We start from the raw sequence: 18,907 nt of genomic DNA on the forward strand, positions 1-18,907 counted from the left end.
GAAGAATGTGTGCAGGTGTGTTGAAATTGTGTGAGGAATATTTTTTCTTCTCATCCTTTTCATGAAAAAGATGAGGAGAAAAATGTAAGAGCGAAGAAATATAACTTTAAGATGAATGAGGGGGCAGTTACTAATCTGTTGAAATTTTTTCAAATACAGCATGTCTTTAAACCAATGAAAACAGTTTGCATCCCTGAGCACTTCCCCTGGGATGCAAGCACATTTTATACCTTAGATGTACGAGCGCAGGACTTTCAAAGTGCTAAGAGTCAGGATGTAGTGGTTGCGTGGTACCTGCATTTAAAACACAAACTTTAGTCAGCCGATATTAATTGGAAGCCTAGATTCAAATCATGGCTTTGCCACCTACTAACTTCGTGATTGTGGTCAGGTCAGTTACTCTCTCTAAGTTGTTTCCTTATCTGTAAAGTGAGGAAAATATTAGCATTGTTATGAGATGGAGATAAGGCATGTGAGGAATTCAGCACTTTGAAAAGAGCTGAGCTGACCACGACGGCAGCTGTATGTAGCTACTGAACACTTGAGATGGGGCTGGTTCGAATTGAGATGTGCTATACATGTGCAGTGTGCAACACACTTAGTGTGTCCAAAGGCTTAGTCCCAAAAAAGAATGCAAACTCTTTATTAATAAAAGAGTTGATTAATTATTAATAAATGTCGACATCATAACATGTTGAAATACTATTTGTATATCTCGATTTCAAATAAGATACATTATTAAAATTAATTGTAATACATTTATTTTGCTTTTTAAATGCTTTATTTCCCTCTTTGAAGTGGCTTGTGTTATAATTTTATTGGACAGTACTGCTCTAGAATATAATAAAGGCTGAAGGAGCAATTTTTAGAAGAAAAGGTGGGTGATTTCTCCATTATGGAATTATCCAGTTGGCATCTTATCTTTTGGGGGCATTCGATTCTTAGGAAACTATGAGGCATTTGGACAGGGTCCTCTGTTTTGGTCCGGATGGTTTAGAAAGGCTGGCGTAGGGATGATGCATAATCTTTCATTGTTTGTTAGAGGGGTGAGTGGAGAGTTTAAAAATAGCGTCCCTCCCTCCTCCCCTCCCAATGCTGATCCCTCGTGAGTTATTTCTGTTGGCCGCATTAGGAACCTGACATTTGATTCATTCAGTGGGTCCTGCCTAGGTCCTTTAAAACAGAATGGACCGTTAGGGAAAGGCTGCCCTGGGCCATGACAGGCTGAGGAGACCAAGGGGATTGGAATAACCAGTATGGCAAAATGCTTGGTCAAGATCCAGACTCGACGAAGCCTCCAGTTGCACATGGTGAACCACTGCAACAGTAACGTGTTTGTTCGTCTGCTGAGACTCGGCTCCAAGGTCACAGCTCGGAACGCTGGTATGTGTGGTGCCCTGGGCTGTCATCCTGTGTCTGAAGTGTGCGGGCTTCCAGCTTCCTGCTCACTGCTGGTGGAGAGAAGCCCAGGGTGAATTTGGTGTCAGAGATTTTTGATAAGGGTGAGAAGAGAGGGAGGAAGGGAGAAAAGCAGAGATAAGTGGGAAGGAGGGTGAGCAAGCCAGTGCAAAGGGGAAACAGGAGGGTGTGTTCCCTTGTTCAAGAAAAATGATACAAAGTTGTCGTAAATACAAATTACCCCCTAGTCAGCAGTGAGTCAAGGCAGAGGGAGGCAGTGGTGGTGTGTACCTCCAAATTGTTCCGTAACGTGAGAAGATGAGGGAGAAGGCAGAATGGATGATCACAACATGCTCCCCCTCCTTTCATTGTTGAAAGGGTCAGATCTCACATCTGCTTGCTTGCTGGGGTGAGGCAGAGTGCCACTTTATCCTCAAGGCATAGCTTTACTCAAAATATCAGTCAAAGAATTGGAACTGACCTTCTGCCAATTTCCTTTTCCTTGTAAATGTATTTTGTTATTGTATGGTCCTTGAGGGAAATAGGAATTGAAACAGGAACTTAAAAAGTTAAAGCTTACAGTAAGAAAAAAGCTGTGGCTATATGTGTACATGTGGTTTTTACCAATTGATTAAAACAAAGTACACCCTGGGAAACATCTGCAATTGGCTATATCTCATGCACATGTGTGGAACTGACTTCTAAGTGAATTGGGATGAAATTGATTATATTTGTATAATGACATAAGTAATACATGAAGTGTTCTTGTTAGAAAAGATTTTTTAAAAGAACAAATATATAGATGCTTTCCGTTAATACTCCCAATAGTTGATCTATGAATATTGCCACGTGGGATATAGGATTTTTTTTTTTTACAAATGGGATTGTTCAAGATACAGTATTGCAGAATTAGTTTTCTTACTTTATCATATGACTTGAAGGACTTTCCATATCCATACAGATTAATATACATCCTTTTTAGAAATGGCTGGATAATATTAGGTAATATAAAGATATAATAACTCAGTTATTTAATTACCAAATTATCGTTGGAAATGGTTATGTCTCATCTTTTGGCTGTAACAGATGGTACTGCAATGCATATGTATACAGAGGCATTTCTCTTTAATAGATGCTTCAAAGTGTAATTGTTGGGTTGAAGGATATATGAATTGTAACTTTTAATGGAAATGGGCAGATTATCCTCTAAAAGCAAATATTAACAAGGTAAGTATGAGCTTGTCTATTCCCCCACGTAATCACTCACCCTGATATGGCCAGTTTCTTAGAAGTTTTGCAAAATGGTTGAAAGGAAAATGAGATTTCATTGTTTTAATTTGCATATCCCTTTTTATCAGTGAAGAGGAGGATCTTTTCAAATAATTGTCTATTTTCTTCTTCTGAGAATTGCCTATTTATTTACTTAGTACATTTCTGTTGTGTTTCTGTCCTTTCCTTATAGATTGTAGTGTTTCTTTTTTAATCTGAGTATGAATCCTTTATATTTTACAAATATTAATGTTTTTTCTCCTAATTGGTTCTTGGCTTTCAACTTTTACTTAATGTTAACTTTATGACACAGGCATTTTTTTTTTTTTTTTTTTTGAGACAGAGTCGCGCTCTGTGGCCCCTGCTAGAGTGCAGTGGTGCGACCTCCACTCGCTGCAAGTTCTGCCTTCCGGGTTCATGCCATTCTCCTGCCTCAGCCTCCCAAGCAGCTGGGATTATAGGTGCCCGCCACCATACCCGGCTAATTTTTTGTATTTTTAGTAGAGACGGGGTTTCACTGTGTTAGCCAGGATGGTCTCCATTTCCTGACCTCGTGATCTGCCCGTCTCGGCCTCCCATAGTGCTGGGATTACAGGCATGGGCCACCGCGCCCAGCCAACACAGGCACTTTTTATATGCACAGAGAACTTCTATGTGTGCAGACTATTTACTTTTTGTATATTTTAGGTTTCTTTTTTCTTGTTAGTTTTCTGCATGCCAAGATTATAAAAGTGTTTCCTGTTTTTATTCTTCGTAATTAATGCATTTACTTGAACTATATGAAATTGCTGATAATAACTGCTTATGACCTTCAAAATTGGCAATTTCACGTAGTATCTATTTTTTTTTTTTTAGTTGAACCTTTTACCTTCTTAGGAATTTTTACATGTGCATGACACGGTATAGGGATATACCTTTCCCCCGTCAACAATTGGTTAGCAACTTTTTGCAAAACTTTTTCATAAACAAATTTCCCATTATATTAAAGAGTATGTTTCTGAATTATATCTTTTATTATTCCTGCTCCGTTACTATACAGTATAGTTTTAATATCAGGTAGGTCAAGTTTCCCCTTCATTGGTTTTTTTTAAAGGAAGTTATACTTTTAGAGAGATTTTTAGGTTCACAGTAAAATTAAAAGGAAGGCACAGAAATTTTCCACATATGGGGAGTTTCCCTCACATATGCTCAGCCTCCCCCATCATCAACATCCCAAACAAGAGAAGTACAGTTTTTACACTTGAGGAGCCTGCACTGAGACGTCATGACTATCCAAAGCTGATAGCTTGCATTAGGGTTCACCTTGGTGTTGTACATTCTGTGGATTTGAACAAATGTTTAATGGCATGTATCCACCCCTATGGTATCATACATAATAGTTTGACTGCCCTGAAAGTTCTGTGTTCCACCTATTTATCTCTCTCTTCCCCTAATTCCTGGCAACCACTGGTCTTTTTATGATCTTCGTAATTTTCCTTTTTCAGAATGTCAATTAGTTGGAATCATACAATATGCAGCCTTTTCAGACTGGCTTCTTTCACTTAATAATATGCACGTAAGGTTCCTCTATAGCTTTTCATGGCACTTCTTAGCACTGAATAGTATTCCGTTGTCTGGGTGTGCTTACTGATTTATTATCCAGAAGTTTTTGCTTATTCATGTATACGTTTACCATTTGTCTTTTTTGAAAGTGTGTTGGGATTTCTACTGAAATTGCATCAAATTTTAGATTAATGAGAGGAGAGCTGAATTTTCAATGTATCAAGGCCCCCCATTCAGGAATATTATTATGTTTTTCTATTTATTGAGATTTTCTTTTATACTGCTTTGGTATATTTTAACATTGTCCTCATACAAGTTTTTCAGACTTCTTGTTATGGATATTCCTGGATATATATGGCTATTTAAATTTGTGCATTTGGCTATTTCAAATGATACTTTCCATTATCATTTTTTATATTGTCTCTGCTGTATGCAGTAAACCGCCTGCTTTAATATGTTGATCTTGCATTCCAACACCTTTTTAAACTCTTATTTATTGTCCTGTTTCATTTTCATCTCTTTTCTATGTAGATAATTCTATTATCTGGAACTAGAGTTTTGTGCCTTACTTTCCAATATTTACACTTCTTATTTTTTGTCTTCATCATATTGCATTATCTAGGGCCAGTACTGATGTGTGGTGATAATTCTTTGTAACGTTCCTGACTTTGGTGGGAATTCTTCCAACATTTTGCTATTATAAATGTTTGCCATGACATGTAGTGATTTCTACAATTTTCTAGTAGATATTTCAAGTCCCTGCCTTTCAGGAGATAAAATTTTAATGGAAAAACCCATAATAAATCTGCAGCACAGTATAATGACTGACTGTGAAGATAAAGAGATCCACAAGACGGTATGACAGCTGCATCAGTTAGGATGCCATCATCAGCAAGTAATGAGGAATTCTAATTAGCACTGGTTTAAATAAGGTGATTTATTATCCAAGACAAGTCCAGAGTCAGAGAGGATTCCACGGTTGAGAACCAGTTTCATTTTATCTCTACACTGCTCTTCTCAGTCAGCCAAGCTTCCCCTCACGCAGTTGCTGTCAGCACCACAGGACGGCTGCCAGTTTCTGCTGTTTCTTTCAGTTACAACAATGTCAAGAGATAAGGAGTCTGTACCTTTCCAGGATGATCTTCTTAGAAGTAAAAACCTTTCTCAAAAATCCATCCCCTCAGGACCCCTCCCCCTACCTCTCTTCTTCTCCCCTTCGATTTTTATTTTCAGGTTTGGCCCATATGTCCATTTTAAAACCAAATGTGACCAAGAGACTGGAATTACCATGACTGGCTTAGACTAATCATTTGGAGAGAAGTGGGCCATAAGGAGTCAACCATGAAAAGTACCCGATAATTAGCATATATCTCAGTCTGGGAGTAGGGGATAGGAGAGCCTTCCCGGAGGACGTAACACATAGGGTCTTATAGGATGAGTAAGAGCAATCCGGGTGCAGAGGACACTCCAGGAAGAGGTAACAGTCTGTGCAAAGACACAGAGGCATGACATAGCATGACACATATGGGAACCCTCAATAGATGGGCATGGAGGTAGCATATGTGGTAGATAGAGTTTTTTGTACTAGGCTAAAAAGTTTAATTTAATATTTAATCTGAAAGACATGGGAAACCTTTTAACAAGAGGATTGATGTAAATAATTAGGCATTTAAAAATGATTATTCTGGAAACAACTTACAAGGATCTGGACTGAAATCAAGGAAACCAGTTAGGAAGCCATTGCTATCATCCAGTTAAGAAGTGGTAAGAGTGGAGAGGCAAGGATAGCTTTGAAAATGAAGACGGTGGCAGAGTTTGCAGAAGTTAATGACAGATGTCAGCAGTGAGTGAGAAGTAGTTTTGGCCAATCCTTGGGTTGCTGATACAAGAGACTGAAGAAAAGATGGTGCCATTTACAACATAGTTAGTGGTGCAAGAGGGAAAGAGGTGAGAGGGAGGTGATGCGTTTGGGTTTGGATGTATTGAAGTTGATGTTCCTATGTACAGTTTCCTGGTAAATCTCATTGGAGGGTTTTGAGTTGAAATGGACCAGAGATTTATCAACACAGATTTCCCAAATTAAGTTATGTTCTATGTATTTTCTGATGGTTGTTTGTATTTCTGTGGGGTCAGTGGTGATATCCCCCTTACCATTTCAGATTGTGTTTATTTAACTCTTCTATTTTTTCTTCTTTATTAGTCTAGCTAGCAGCCTATCTAGTTTATTAATTTTTTTTCTAAAATTCAGCATCTAGATTTGTTGACTTTTTGAATTTTTTTTTTTTTTTTTTTGTGCCTCTCCTTCAGTTCTTCTCTGGTCTTGGTTATTTCTTGTCTTCTGCTAGCTTTGGGGTTTGTTTGCTCTTGGTTCTCTAGTTCTTTTAGTTGAGCTGTTACATTGTTAACTTGAGATCTTCTAGCTTTTTGATGTGGGCATTATAAATTTTCTGCTTAATGCTGTTTTAGCTGTATCCCAGAGATTCTGGTACATTGTCTCTTTGTTCTCATTAGTTTCAAAGAACTTCTTGATTTCTGCCTTCATTTCATTATTTACCCAAGAGTCTTTCAGTAACGGATTGTTCAATTTCCATGTAGTTGTGTGGTTTTGAATGTATTTCTTAATCTTGAGTTTTAATTTGATTGCACTGTGGGCTGACAGACTGTTACAATTTCAGTTCTTTTGCATTTCTTGGGGAGTGTTTTACTTCCAATTATGTGATCAATTTTAGAGTAAGTCTCATGTGGCAATGAGAATATATCTTCTTTTTAATTTAGGTGGAGAGTTCTGTAGATATCTACCATGTCCACTTGATCTGGAGCTGAGTTCAGGTCCTGAATATCTTTGTTAATTTTCTGTCTCCATAATCTATCTAATATTGCCAATGGAGTGTTAAAAATCTCCCACTATTATTGTGTGGAGTCTAAGTCTCTTTGTAGGTCTCTAAGCACTTGTTTTATGAATCTGGGTGCTCCTGTATTGGGTGCATATATATTTAGGATAGTTAGCTCTTCCTGTTGAACTCTTTATCATTATGTAATGACCTCCTTTGTCTTTTTTGATCTTTGTTGGTTTAAAACGCTGTTTTGTCAGAATCTAGGATTGCAACCCCTGCTTTTTTTCTGTTTTCCATTTGCTTGGTACATTTTCCTTGATCCCTTTATTTTAAGCCTATGTGTGTCTTGGACATGAGATGGGTCTCTTGAAGACAGCATACTGATGGGTCTTGGCTCTTTACCCAGTTTGCCATTCAGTTTCTTTTACTTGGGGCATTTAGTCCATTTACATTTAAGGTTAATATTGTTATGTGTGAATTTGATCCTGTCATGATGCTAGTTGGTTATTTTGCAGACTTGTTTATGTGGTTGATTCATAGTGTCACCAGTCTGTGTAGTTCAGTGTGTCTTTGTAGTGGCTGGAAATGGTTTTTCCTTTCCATATTTCGTACTTCCTTCAAGAGCTCTTGCAAGGCTTGTACAGTGGTGACAAATTCCCTCAGCATTTGGTTTTCTGAAAAGAATCTTGTTTTTCCTTCGCTTATTAAGCTTACTTTGGCCAAAGATGAAATTCCGGGTTGGAAGTTCTTTTCTTTAAGAATGTTGAATACTGGCCCCAGTCTCTTCTTGCTTGTAGGGTTTCTGCTGAGCTGCTGTTAGTCTGATGAGTTTCCCTTTGTAGGTGACCTGGTCTTTCTCTCTGGTTGCCCTTAACATTTCTTCTTTCATTTTGAACTTGGAGAATCTGATGATTATATAACTTGGGGATGATCTTCTTGTGGAGTAACTTACTGGGGTTCTCCTCATTTCCTGAGTTTGAATGTTGGCAGGTCTCGCTGGGTTGGAGAAGTTCTCCTGGATGATATCCTGAAGTATATTTTCTAACTTGGTTCCATTCTCCCTGTATCTTTCAGGTACCTCAATCAGAATCAGGCATAGGTTCAGTCTCTTTACATAATTGCATATTTCTCAGAGGTTTTATTCATTATTTTTTATTCTTTTTACTCTACTCTTGTCTGCCTGTCTTATTTCAGAAAGATAGTCTTCAAGTTCTAAGATTCTTTTCTTGACTTGGTCTATTCTGCTATTGATACTTGTGATTTCATTGTGAAGTTCTCATGTTATGTTTTTCAGCTCCATCAGCTCCATTATGTTCCTCTCTAACCTGGCTCTTCTGGCTATCAGCCCCTTTATTGTATCACCGTGATTCTTAGCTTCTTTGCATTGGGTTAGAACATACTCCTTTAGCTCAGTGATGTTCATTATTACTCACCTTCTGAAGCCTACTTCTGTCAATTCATCCATCTCAGCCTTAGCCCAGTTCTGTGTCCTTGCTAGAGAGGTATTGCTGTCATTTGGATTAGAAGAGGCATTATGTTTTTTTCAGTTCTCAGTGTTTTTGCATTGATTCTTTTCATCTTCATAGGCTTATCTATCTTTGATCTTTGTGATTGCTGACCTTTGAATGAAGTTTTTTGGGGTCTTTTTTGTTGATGTTGTTGTTTTCTGTTTGTTTGTTTTTCTTTTAACAGTCAGGCCACTCTAGTCTAGGGCTGCTGCAGTTTGCTGGGGCTCTGCTTCAGACTCCAGTTGCCTTAGTTTCTTCTATCCCTGTAGGTATCACCAGTGAAGGCCATGAAACAGCAAAGATGGCAGCCAGCTTCTTCCACTGGAAGCTCCATCCCAGGGGTGTACTGACTTGTTGCTGGCCTGCATGCACCTGTAGGAGGTGGCTGGAGACTCCTGTTGTGAGGTCCCACTCAGTCCAGAGGACTAGGATCACAGACCCACTCAAAGAAGCAGTCTGACTGCTTTTTGGTAGAACATGTGTGCTGCATTGGTGGGGACCCTTTCTCATTCAGACGGCCTCTATTTCCAGAGCAGGCAGGCTGGAACAGCTGAGTTGACCAGACCACAGAAATGGTGGCTGCCCCTTCCCCTGGGAGCTCCATCTCAGGGAGAGATCAAAACTCTGTAGAACCCTGGCTGGAATGGGTAAAGCCCCCACAAGGAGTCCTATCCAGTGAGGAGAAATGGATTGGGGTCCCACTTAGGGAAGCTCTCTGGCCACAGTCTGACAAGGCAGCTGTGCTGCATTGTGGAGTACCCTTCCTCTTTCGGTCTGTCTCTGTTCTCCACAGCCAGCAGGCTGGAGCAACTGAGTTGACTAAGCTGCATAGATGGTGGCCATCCTTTTCCCCAGGAACTTGGACCCATCTCAAACAGACTCCAACATACTGCTGTTAGCTGGCTGGGATTCCAAGCCAGTGGGTCTTAACTTGTGAGGTGCTGTGGAAGTGGAGCCCACAGAATGAGGCCACCTGGGTCCCTGGATTCAACTGCCTCCCTGGGGATATGTACAGAAGGATTTCCTGCCTTGCCAGGGATCCTGGGCCAGAGTATGTAAAACTCCTGGGTCTCTGTGTGTGTCTGAGTGGCTGCTCTGCCAAGACTCCACACAGCTCTGTGTATCAGACCCAAGGCCCTGGTGGCCTGGGCTCACAAGGGGATCTCCTGATCTGCAGGTTGCAAAGATCTAAAGGAGAAGTGTGGTTTCCTGGGCAGGGTCACACAATCACTCACCACTTCCCTTGGCTGGGGGTGTGGGTATCTTTACTTCTGTGCCTCTTCCAGGTGGGCCGTCCCCCCGCCTTCTGCTTTTCTTTATTCTCTGTGGGTTGAGCTGTTTGCCCAGTCAGTCCCAACGCAAGAAACTGGGTATCTCAGTTGAAGGTGCTGCATTTACTAGCCCCTATTTATTTGTCTCCATGAGTGCCGCAGACTACAGCTGCCTCTGATCGGCCATCTTGGGTCCCAGCATTCTGAGTACCTGTTTTCAATTCTTTGGAGTATGTACCTGGAAGTGATATTGCCAGGTCAACTGGTAACTCTATGTTTGATTTTTTTGGGGAACTATCAATTTTTTTCCCACAATGACCAGAACCATTTATAGTTTTATTGGCAATATGCAGAGTTCTAATGTCTTCACATCCTCACCAACACTTGTTATTTTCAGTTTAAAAAAAAATTGTTGCCATTTGAGTAGGCATAAGGTGGCATCTTATTGTAGTTTTGACTTGCATTTCCCTAATGATTAATGATGTTGAGCATACTGTCATGTGCTTGTTGACCTTTAGTATATTTCTTGTATTTTTATGGTATTTTTTATTTGGACTTCTCAGTGCTATCAGACTAGAGCTATCATGAAGTATCTGTTGATTTTTGTATGACAAAACCAGTAAGTCATGCCTGTACACCTTGAAGAGAGAAAAATCACGTAACAGATTCGTTAAAATCTGGTTTATGGTTCCCTAAATGCACCTGGCTGCCATTTTGGTTGTATGGTAGATCCATCCTGGAGGACACTTCTTTGATGCTAACTTTATTTCCCACTATGAATCCAAGACTCAAAATTGGCAGAGTTAGCCCTAGGTCTGACCATAGGTAACTTGATTTCCCATCAGTAAAATGAGGCATTGATAAATACCTCTCTCTCAATAAACATAAAAAAAGTTCTTACCCTTTGATTAAGCAATTTCCCTTCTGGCATCTGTCTATAGCAAATGAACCAAAACAAGAAGAGAAAAAAAGCTTTGTAGGTAAAGATGTCTCCTGTAGCATTTTCTCTTTACAACTGCAAAGCAATCTAAATGTTTGACAATAGGCAACTAATTTATTGCATAACTAAATAAAAAATGTGTCATCTTTTATAAATAATACTAATGGGAATTTGTTTAAACATAGAAAATGTTTATGTTAAAAATTTAAATGCAAGAAGCATGATTTAAGCTTGGGTATAAAATATGATTGCAAATATATAAAACTAGAACACAAAATTGTGTCTAGAATGAAGACTAGAAAACAACACATCAGAAAAATAAAGAGATTGTCATTGAATGACAGATTCTGTGGTTTTACTATGATATTATATTGGGTGATAGTGTTGACCTCTAAAAAAATCACTGCTCATAATTATAATCGTGATTTATTGTCATTTTATTCAAGCAAACATGACCAAAGTTGGAGGTTTGCAGATCAAAATTGCACACCTAAATGTTGTAAATATTGCCAACCCTTTGAGAAGTGTTGGTTAGTTTGAGTTTAGCATATTGACCTTTGAATTTATGGTACAGGGTCTTTTACTATAATAGGACTTTGTTAAAAGTTAGGATATCACGGAATAATTTCATAGATTGCTTGAATCCCATTAGTTGTTTTTTTTTTTTTTTTTTTTCTGTTTCTTCCTGCAGATTTTTGTGGGAAAATCTGAAATTTTAAATTTAGAAAAAAAAATATCTCTTTACAGGTGTTCCATTGCCTAAAGAGGACAACATTTCTGCTCCCTTGATCTCCAGCTCCCCAGTGAAGGCAGCCCGGGAGTATGAAGATCCCCCTAGTGAAGAGGAAGATAAAATAAAAGAAGAACCTTTAACCATCTCTGAACTAGTGTACAACCCAAGTGCCAGCCTGCTCCCCACTCCTGTGGACGACGATGAGATTGACATGCTCTTTGACTGTCCTTCCAGGCTTGAGTTGGAAAGAGAAGACACAGATTCATTTGAGGATCTGGAAGCAGATGAAAACGCCTTTCTGATTGCTGAGGAAGAGGAGCTGAAGGAGGCTCGCCGTGCTTTGTCGTGGAGCTATGACATTCTGACTGGCCATATTCGGGTGAACCCACTGGTCAAGAGTTTTTCCAGGCTCCTTGTGGTGGGCCTGGGACTGCTGCTCTTTGTATTTCCCCTGCTCCTCCTCCTTTTGGAGTCAGGTATTGATCTCTCCTTCTTATGCGAAATCCGCCAGACACCAGAGTTTGAGCAGTTTCACTATGAATACTACTGTCCCCTCAAGGAGTGGGTGGCTGGGAAAGTCCACCTCATCCTCTACATGCTGGGTTGCTCATAAAGTTAATCTCTCACATGACTAAGGGCTATATTCAATGCTAGTGATTTTTTTTTCAGCAAATGCCTGGTTCTGAAGGGTCACGGGGCTGTCAACAGGTGTTCCTTACTCATAATTGATTATTCAAACCTTTAAGTTCGCTTTCCATAATTCACTGCACTTAAATACATTTAAATCAAATACAGTTATTTTAGTTACAGGTTAGGAAGATGGTCTTTAAATAACCAAAAATATGTTAATTTTTTATTATATTGTAGACATACCCTTTGTCTATTATATCATAATACATGATACATTGGACTGAATTAGATTTTCCAGTTTCTAATAGTTGGCGCCATTATAAGCTATAAGGTTCAGAATCAGAATTTTAGTGAAAACCCAAGAGAAAGTTGTTGAATATAATCCTTAGCGAAAACAGTGTCCTCTAACCAATGCCTATACAACTAAATTTATGCTGGGTTTTTGGTTTTGTTTTTTTAAAAATATTTTTATGTGTTCAAACTATTTTGGTAAATTTTTAGCAAAAAAAAAAAAAAAGAAGCCTCCTGGAGTTATTTACATGTACAGATTGTAAGACTAATGCACAAATGGTATATCAGAAATTTTTTAATGTTTTGGCGCTACTTTGTTTTTAAAAATATTTTTGGCTGAACAATACCATAATTTGTTATGATCTGCATATGAGATAGAAAATGGGTAGAAAGACACTATAGTAAGTAAGCTACTAAAACAGAGGATGGAACTGGAGGATGTAGAAACTGAGAGCATCAAGTGGACACAGGGTGGTCCATTTTTCAAAGTATTTGGACAAGAGGACTTGTTATTTTCATTTGTATTCTGTCCGTATATTTTGGCTGGAGAAGCAGATGTTTTAAAAAGAAAGTGAGAGTTTAAAGGAGAAAAGGTAAAAGATGTGCTAGTCAGTTGCATATCAGTGTACATTAACCCAAGAGTGAAGGCAGTTAGTAACTGGAGAAAAGGAAAGTGGCAAAAATGAGTTCTGGTGAGGCTGGCAGGCAAATGGTGGCAGGCGAGTGGTCTATTTTATGAAAGTGATGGTGATGCCAGTGTTCGATGATGTGAAGAGCAGTGCACTCACTGTCCGAGTTAACATGAACATGTTTAAGTGGATCTAAATAAAAGTGGAGAAACTTTAAGGTAAATATTTTGATCCCTCATGCCATTTGTTGTGATTCTATAGAAGAAACTTCAAAGTGTGTTTGTATGTGAGTGTGCGTGTGCGTGTGTGCGCGCGTGTGTGTGTGTGAGAGAGAGAGAATGAATGGCTTTTTGATACATGTCCGTGATCATCCTTTTTGGTAGTCATTATACTCCTTTCCTTTCCTAGTTGTTTTAAAATCTGACTTCCATAGAGAAACTGGAGAGGCCCCATGAGATAACATACCAATTCAGCCTGGGTAAAGTAGTGACATGGCCCTAACCAGGCTGTAGAGGGGACCAATGCTCTAGTACCTTCCTTGATACCATTAAATCCACGATGGAAAGGATTTAATCCAACGATGTAATGGTATCAAGGAAAGTACTAGAGCATTGTACCATCAGCAAGGTACTGATGCCTTCCCATGCAGACTACCTACTGATATTGTGTTATGTTGGAGAAAGGTAAGAGTCTAGAGCTTATGCCATGGAGCATAGAGCTTCTCTGTGGATTGAAAGCATTCCACTGCCTTAATGTACAAAGATACAGGGCCCACTTGTAATCACTCTCTCTAACTAATGACACTCCAACCCTATCATTAGCATGATTTCTAAATTGGGCATTCCATTTCCACTCCCTCAGTGGAGCTCTGAGTGTTTCACTGGACATTTAATTTTGGAAATAAGTTTTGAAATTCAGTTCGTGAAGCCTGCAGTTGAGCAAATGACAATATATATTTGCCGTTAAGTTTGAAGGGTTTCCTTTCCTATATGCTTTCAGTGATTTATTTTGCTTTTTAATAAAGATTGTTTACTACCTGAAATTTGATACTGATTTAGAAATACATTTTCTGTGATTGGAATCCTCAACAGTTTATTTTGGAAGCTTGCAGATGGCTAGCTTTGAAATTGAAATTTGTGTTTTTCTCCTTCTTTTCTCATATGATTTCTAAGTCATCCTTTCTGACATCAGGCAACTTCAGTGTAGTCGGCACAAAATAAGTCCCCTTCTGATCATGCGTCATATAATTTTCTCTAAAGTTCTGACTATGACAAATCATCTGGCCCTCACTCTTTCAAAATAATATCATATAATATTTTTTAAATTATGGAAATAATATATTTTCCATTGTAAAATGCTTGAAAAATATGATAGGATAAATATCACATGTAATCCAACCATGCAGATTTATATTAAGGAGTAATAAATATATTATTTTAACATTCCCAGCTAACATCTCTTTTCTCTTAGGTGGAAACTTCATTGTTGAATAGAAATGTTTCTAAGTGAAGAAGTTGACAGGATAGGGTCTGCTGAATTTAAACAGCCATCAAAAGTTAAACCGGAATCTTGAAATGCCATTTGCTCAGCATAGAATCAGAGCCTTTTAGAAACATCCATTTAAGTTTTGTTAGAAGATAGTCACCAGTTGCCTGAATTGAATGGGGAAAAGACTGCTTCTGGAGATGGACAGTATATTATAGAGTGAGATACAGACTTTAAAGCAAGTGTGTGAGTATATGTATATTCCATATTATCGGTATATGTGTTTATATATGAATCTGTATATATGTGTGTCTTTGAATGGACACAACATATATGCCTTTCTTGCATAATTGTGCTTATTTTGCCCTAATTGAGGAATTTGTGACATATTATTGGTTCTTTTCCCTGTCAGATACTATGGTGGGTAAAACCCACAGCCTGAAAGGGTTAAATTTTCCATAAATGCCACTGTGTGTACATTTGTGGATATAAATAAATATATATAATACACACACACTTATATGGCAAATACATATACACACACAATCTTGCCTTTAGTGCTAATGCAAGTTGGATCATGAAAACAATGTAGGTAAAGTATGTATTTGTCTGTGCTTGAAAAATATTGTAAAATGTTATGTATTTGGAATATATTTTGTGGTTTGTCTAATATTTATAAACACGGGGTGAATTCATAATGAGTTTATTTCATTGAAATACTAGAGATATGGGGGCCATGTTACTGTGATTGGAGCCTTACCTTTGTATGGTGAAATCTGCATTTCTATGTCAACATCCAGATTGTTTTATATGTTAATATGGTGGCAGGAATCCCTAATAAAAATACTCTGGGGTAAAATTTTTTGCAATCATTCAGTTTTATTTAAAGTAAAATTGTATAGTCAGGTTGTTGGAAACTATGAAAGGATTCCCTCTAGGACCATGAAATGAGGTCAACATATAATGGTGATAGTATTAAAAAAATCCCAGGTAGTGGATTAGATTAACCCTTTGCAGAAGTCATCCAGGCCCGAAGCAGGAATACTAGCACTGAAAATGTGCTCAAACATAAAAGAAACCTTGATCTGATTAATGATATTCAGTTAACTGGAGAAATAGAAAAGCACAGAAAAAATAGAAGAGGGGTATTCTGACTGACAGATAGGAGCATGGATTTCAGAGTGCTAGAAAATCATACGTTATCACCACTGGCCAGAAAAGGGTGCCTTCCTGCGCCAGAGAGAGCTGCATGAGACTCAACTCTGTTATTTCACTTGCCATTAAACTTCTCTATCTGTTCATGCACTCTGGAAGAATCTCATGATTCCACTTCTTTTTATTTTTTATTTTTATGTTTTGAGATGGAGTTTTGCTCTTGTTGCCTAGGCTGGAGTGCAATGGCGCGATCCCGGCTCACTGCAACCTCCTCCTCCCGGGTTCGAGTGATTCTCCTGCCTCAGCTTCCCAAGTAGCTGGAATTACAGGCATGCACTGCCACATCCAGCCAATTTTTTGTATTTTCAGTAGAGGTGGGGTTCCTCCATGTTGGTCAGGCTAGTCATGATTCCACTTCTAGTCTCCCCTCTGCCCAGCATAGCCTTGACAGGTCTTCTACTTAGGTTTGGCGCAAAGCTAACAACTCCATACCTGATAGTTAAACCAAAAGGTGTTCCTTGGAGTGAAACAAAAGGGATGGGGGAGTTCTCTTAATTGTAGGAATACAATAGAAGTCAAGCAGAATTGGCCCTTAGCTATGGTGGCCTCATGCCTTATCCAGCAGTCCTTAGAAGTACAGGCTGTAGATGACAGGCAAGAAAAGGAATTCAGTGATTAGCATTCAGATGTGAGGTGGCTTATGGACCTATAGTTCTGACTCCAGTATCTCAAGCCAGTGCCTTTGTTTGGGTTAGCGTCTGTTGACCCAAAAGGCTCACACAAAATGGCACTTGGCCACTTACTCATTGAGCAGTTCATTGAACTCCTGACCCAATGTCACTGCCTGGAGGAAACTCTTGCTTTATTCCTACATTTTCTCCTTAGTCAAAGAGAGGAAGACTCTCCTACCAACATTCCCACCCTGGAGAAAAAGTACTGGGGAGAGGCTTCCACCCCTGGGGTGACTTCTGGGATGGTTGTGGTTGATGGGGCTTGAGTCCCTCTGGGCCATTCTCTACAGGGTGGAGACAATGTGCTGAAGGTCTCTGCTTACTTGTCCTCCTGCTTCTTTTCTCTCTCCCTCTCTCCTTTTCTCTTGGACCTGCATTTGGGCCTCCAGTCTCCATGCAGTAAACAGACCCAGCAGAAACTGCCCGTGGTGAGCTCAGCCAAGACTCGGCTCTCCATGTTCCAGCATCCGTCTGTGACTGGGTGGGTAAGTTTGGTGGGCCCCACCCAGTGGGCTCAGCAGCCGTCACTTCAGAGAAGAAGAAAGGAACCTTGCTTAGGCCTCAGATCCCAGCTGTGCTCTCCAATCCATTAATAAAGCTGCTTTTAACCCTCTCCTGGCCATTGTATCTATTATCTACTGGGAACTGGGGTGGTGGCAGGGATGGCAGTGAATATTTCGGATCTCTGCAACCTCCAATGTTACAAGTAAGGAGATAGTGGAGAAGGATGCTCCTGGCTGAACCTCAGGCATCAGGGGATGGTCTGCCACTGACATCAGCCCTGACAGTTCTTGCCAATGGGTGAGAGAGCTTATCAGTTATTATTAGTAAAGAACAGAAGGTTGGTTGGAATCACGCATCCCTATTCTTTACCTTTAGCTAATACTTATTCCAAATATCTCTCTGGAAAGGGAACTGAGGCCATTTTCATTGTTATAAAGGAAAACTGTTAGTAGGACAAATGTATGCTGTCTTTGGGTACCAAGTACTGAAACATGGCTTGCAAATTCTAGCAGCTTCTCCAGAAAACACCCATTGCCTGGTTCCTCTCACCCACAGACTTATGATTATGATCATTGTCTTTCCAAGGAGACCACCCTTCAAGGGTGAGAACACACAAACTAACATTAGTTTCTACTTCCCTTGGCAGCTACATTCTTCATAAGTTAGGAAGTTTGTGTTCTGATTTAAGCATCAGTCTTCCTGGAATTTCCTTGGTGTGAATCAACTCCCTTCCTCTCCTCAATCAGCCTGAGTTTCCTGACACACTGATTTTCTGGTTCTGCAAGGTTGTGAACCAGACCCTGAAGAGGGGGGGGCCACATAAAGGCACTGCTCCCAGCTCATAGGGTTACCATATAATTTATCATTCAAACCTGAACTCTTTTGGGAGTAAAAGGGGATGGTTTTAATGGCGATGTCATAGCAACAAGTGTTAACTAGGACTGTTCCAGGCACTTGACCTGTAAGACTTTGCCTGATTAACTAGATACCTTCTCTCAACAGCTCCTCTAGTATGTTTCTCTAGAGTGTTGACAAAATAAAATAGGGAAGAATTGTTGCTCTATAGTTGTTCTACTTCCCATCAAGAGTCAGATTAAAATTTACCAAAATTCATGACATCATGTTTTGATGTGAGATATAAATTACAGAGAAGAGTATTTTGTGTGAACCTTCTGGCGTTAATGCTACATACTCAATTTGGGTTTTTTTTTTTTGTTGTTGTTGTTTGTTTGTTTTTTGAGACAGAGTCTCGCTCTGTTCTCCAGACTGGAGTGCATTGGTGTGATCTTGGCTAACTGCAACCTCTGCCTCCCAGGTTCAAGCGATTCTCATGCCTCAGCCTCCTCAGTAGCTAGGATTCCAGGCACATGCCACCATGCCCAGCTAATTTTAGTATTTTTAGTAGACCAGGATTTCACCATGCTGGCCAGGATGATCTCGAACTCCTGACCTCAAGTGAGCCACCCACTTTGGCCTCTGAAAGTGCTGGGATTATAGGCGTGAGCCACTGCACCAGACTCAATTTGTTTACCATTAATAATACTTAATTTCTTGTTTAATGTGAGGTAGGAGGACAGAATAATCTCAATGCTGTTTTTACATTCATACTGCTGAATTTAGCATTTATGATCTGCGCATACGGAACACTAATGATCAGCTTAACTATGAGCAACTGACTTACACTAAATACACTGAAGACTTAGTTTCACAGAAAGTCAACTTGATCATTTATAATGAGAAGTGTCAGTCTTCTGGGCATTTGTTTAAAGCCAAATGTTCCATGCACACTCTTCCCAGAACATAAACTGTAATGTGAACCAAATACGATCAATGAGTGCAAGGAATCACAACTAAAAAGCTGCCTTTCAGAAAGTCTGCCCCAACGGGTCAGATGTTCCCACATCTCTGCCTGTCTCAAGAGGCCTAGAGATACATTGTACACATTTCACTCCAAGTCCCCCACTTCTGCAAATTTCTTATGGCAGAG

General features: G+C 39.4%; 1 protein-coding gene across 5 annotated transcripts in view; it reads left to right on the forward strand.

Moving 5' to 3' along the window:
- FRMD3 (FERM domain containing 3) overlaps positions 1 to 17,031 on the forward strand; it is a 327,322-nt gene extending 310,291 nt beyond the window's left edge. For 2 of the 5 annotated variants that reach the window (XM_011982768.1, XM_011982771.1), the window contains 2 exons: positions 11,510 to 11,971; positions 16,806 to 17,031. In XM_011982768.1, coding sequence (XP_011838158.1) covers positions 11,510 to 11,971; positions 16,806 to 16,819 — 476 coding nt within the window. In that variant the 3' untranslated portion in view covers positions 16,820 to 17,031. Of the gene's footprint in view, positions 1 to 11,509; positions 15,390 to 16,805 lie in introns of those variants that run through there. The other 3 variants (XM_011982767.1, XM_011982769.1, XM_011982770.1) reach the window with 2 other exon arrangements.
- Positions 17,032 to 18,907: the final 1,876 nt, after the last annotated feature.

This window comes from Mandrillus leucophaeus, unplaced genomic scaffold (assembly GCF_000951045.1).
Source record: "Mandrillus leucophaeus isolate KB7577 unplaced genomic scaffold, Mleu.le_1.0 Scaffold242, whole genome shotgun sequence".
Lineage (NCBI taxonomy): Eukaryota > Metazoa > Chordata > Mammalia > Primates > Cercopithecidae > Mandrillus > Mandrillus leucophaeus.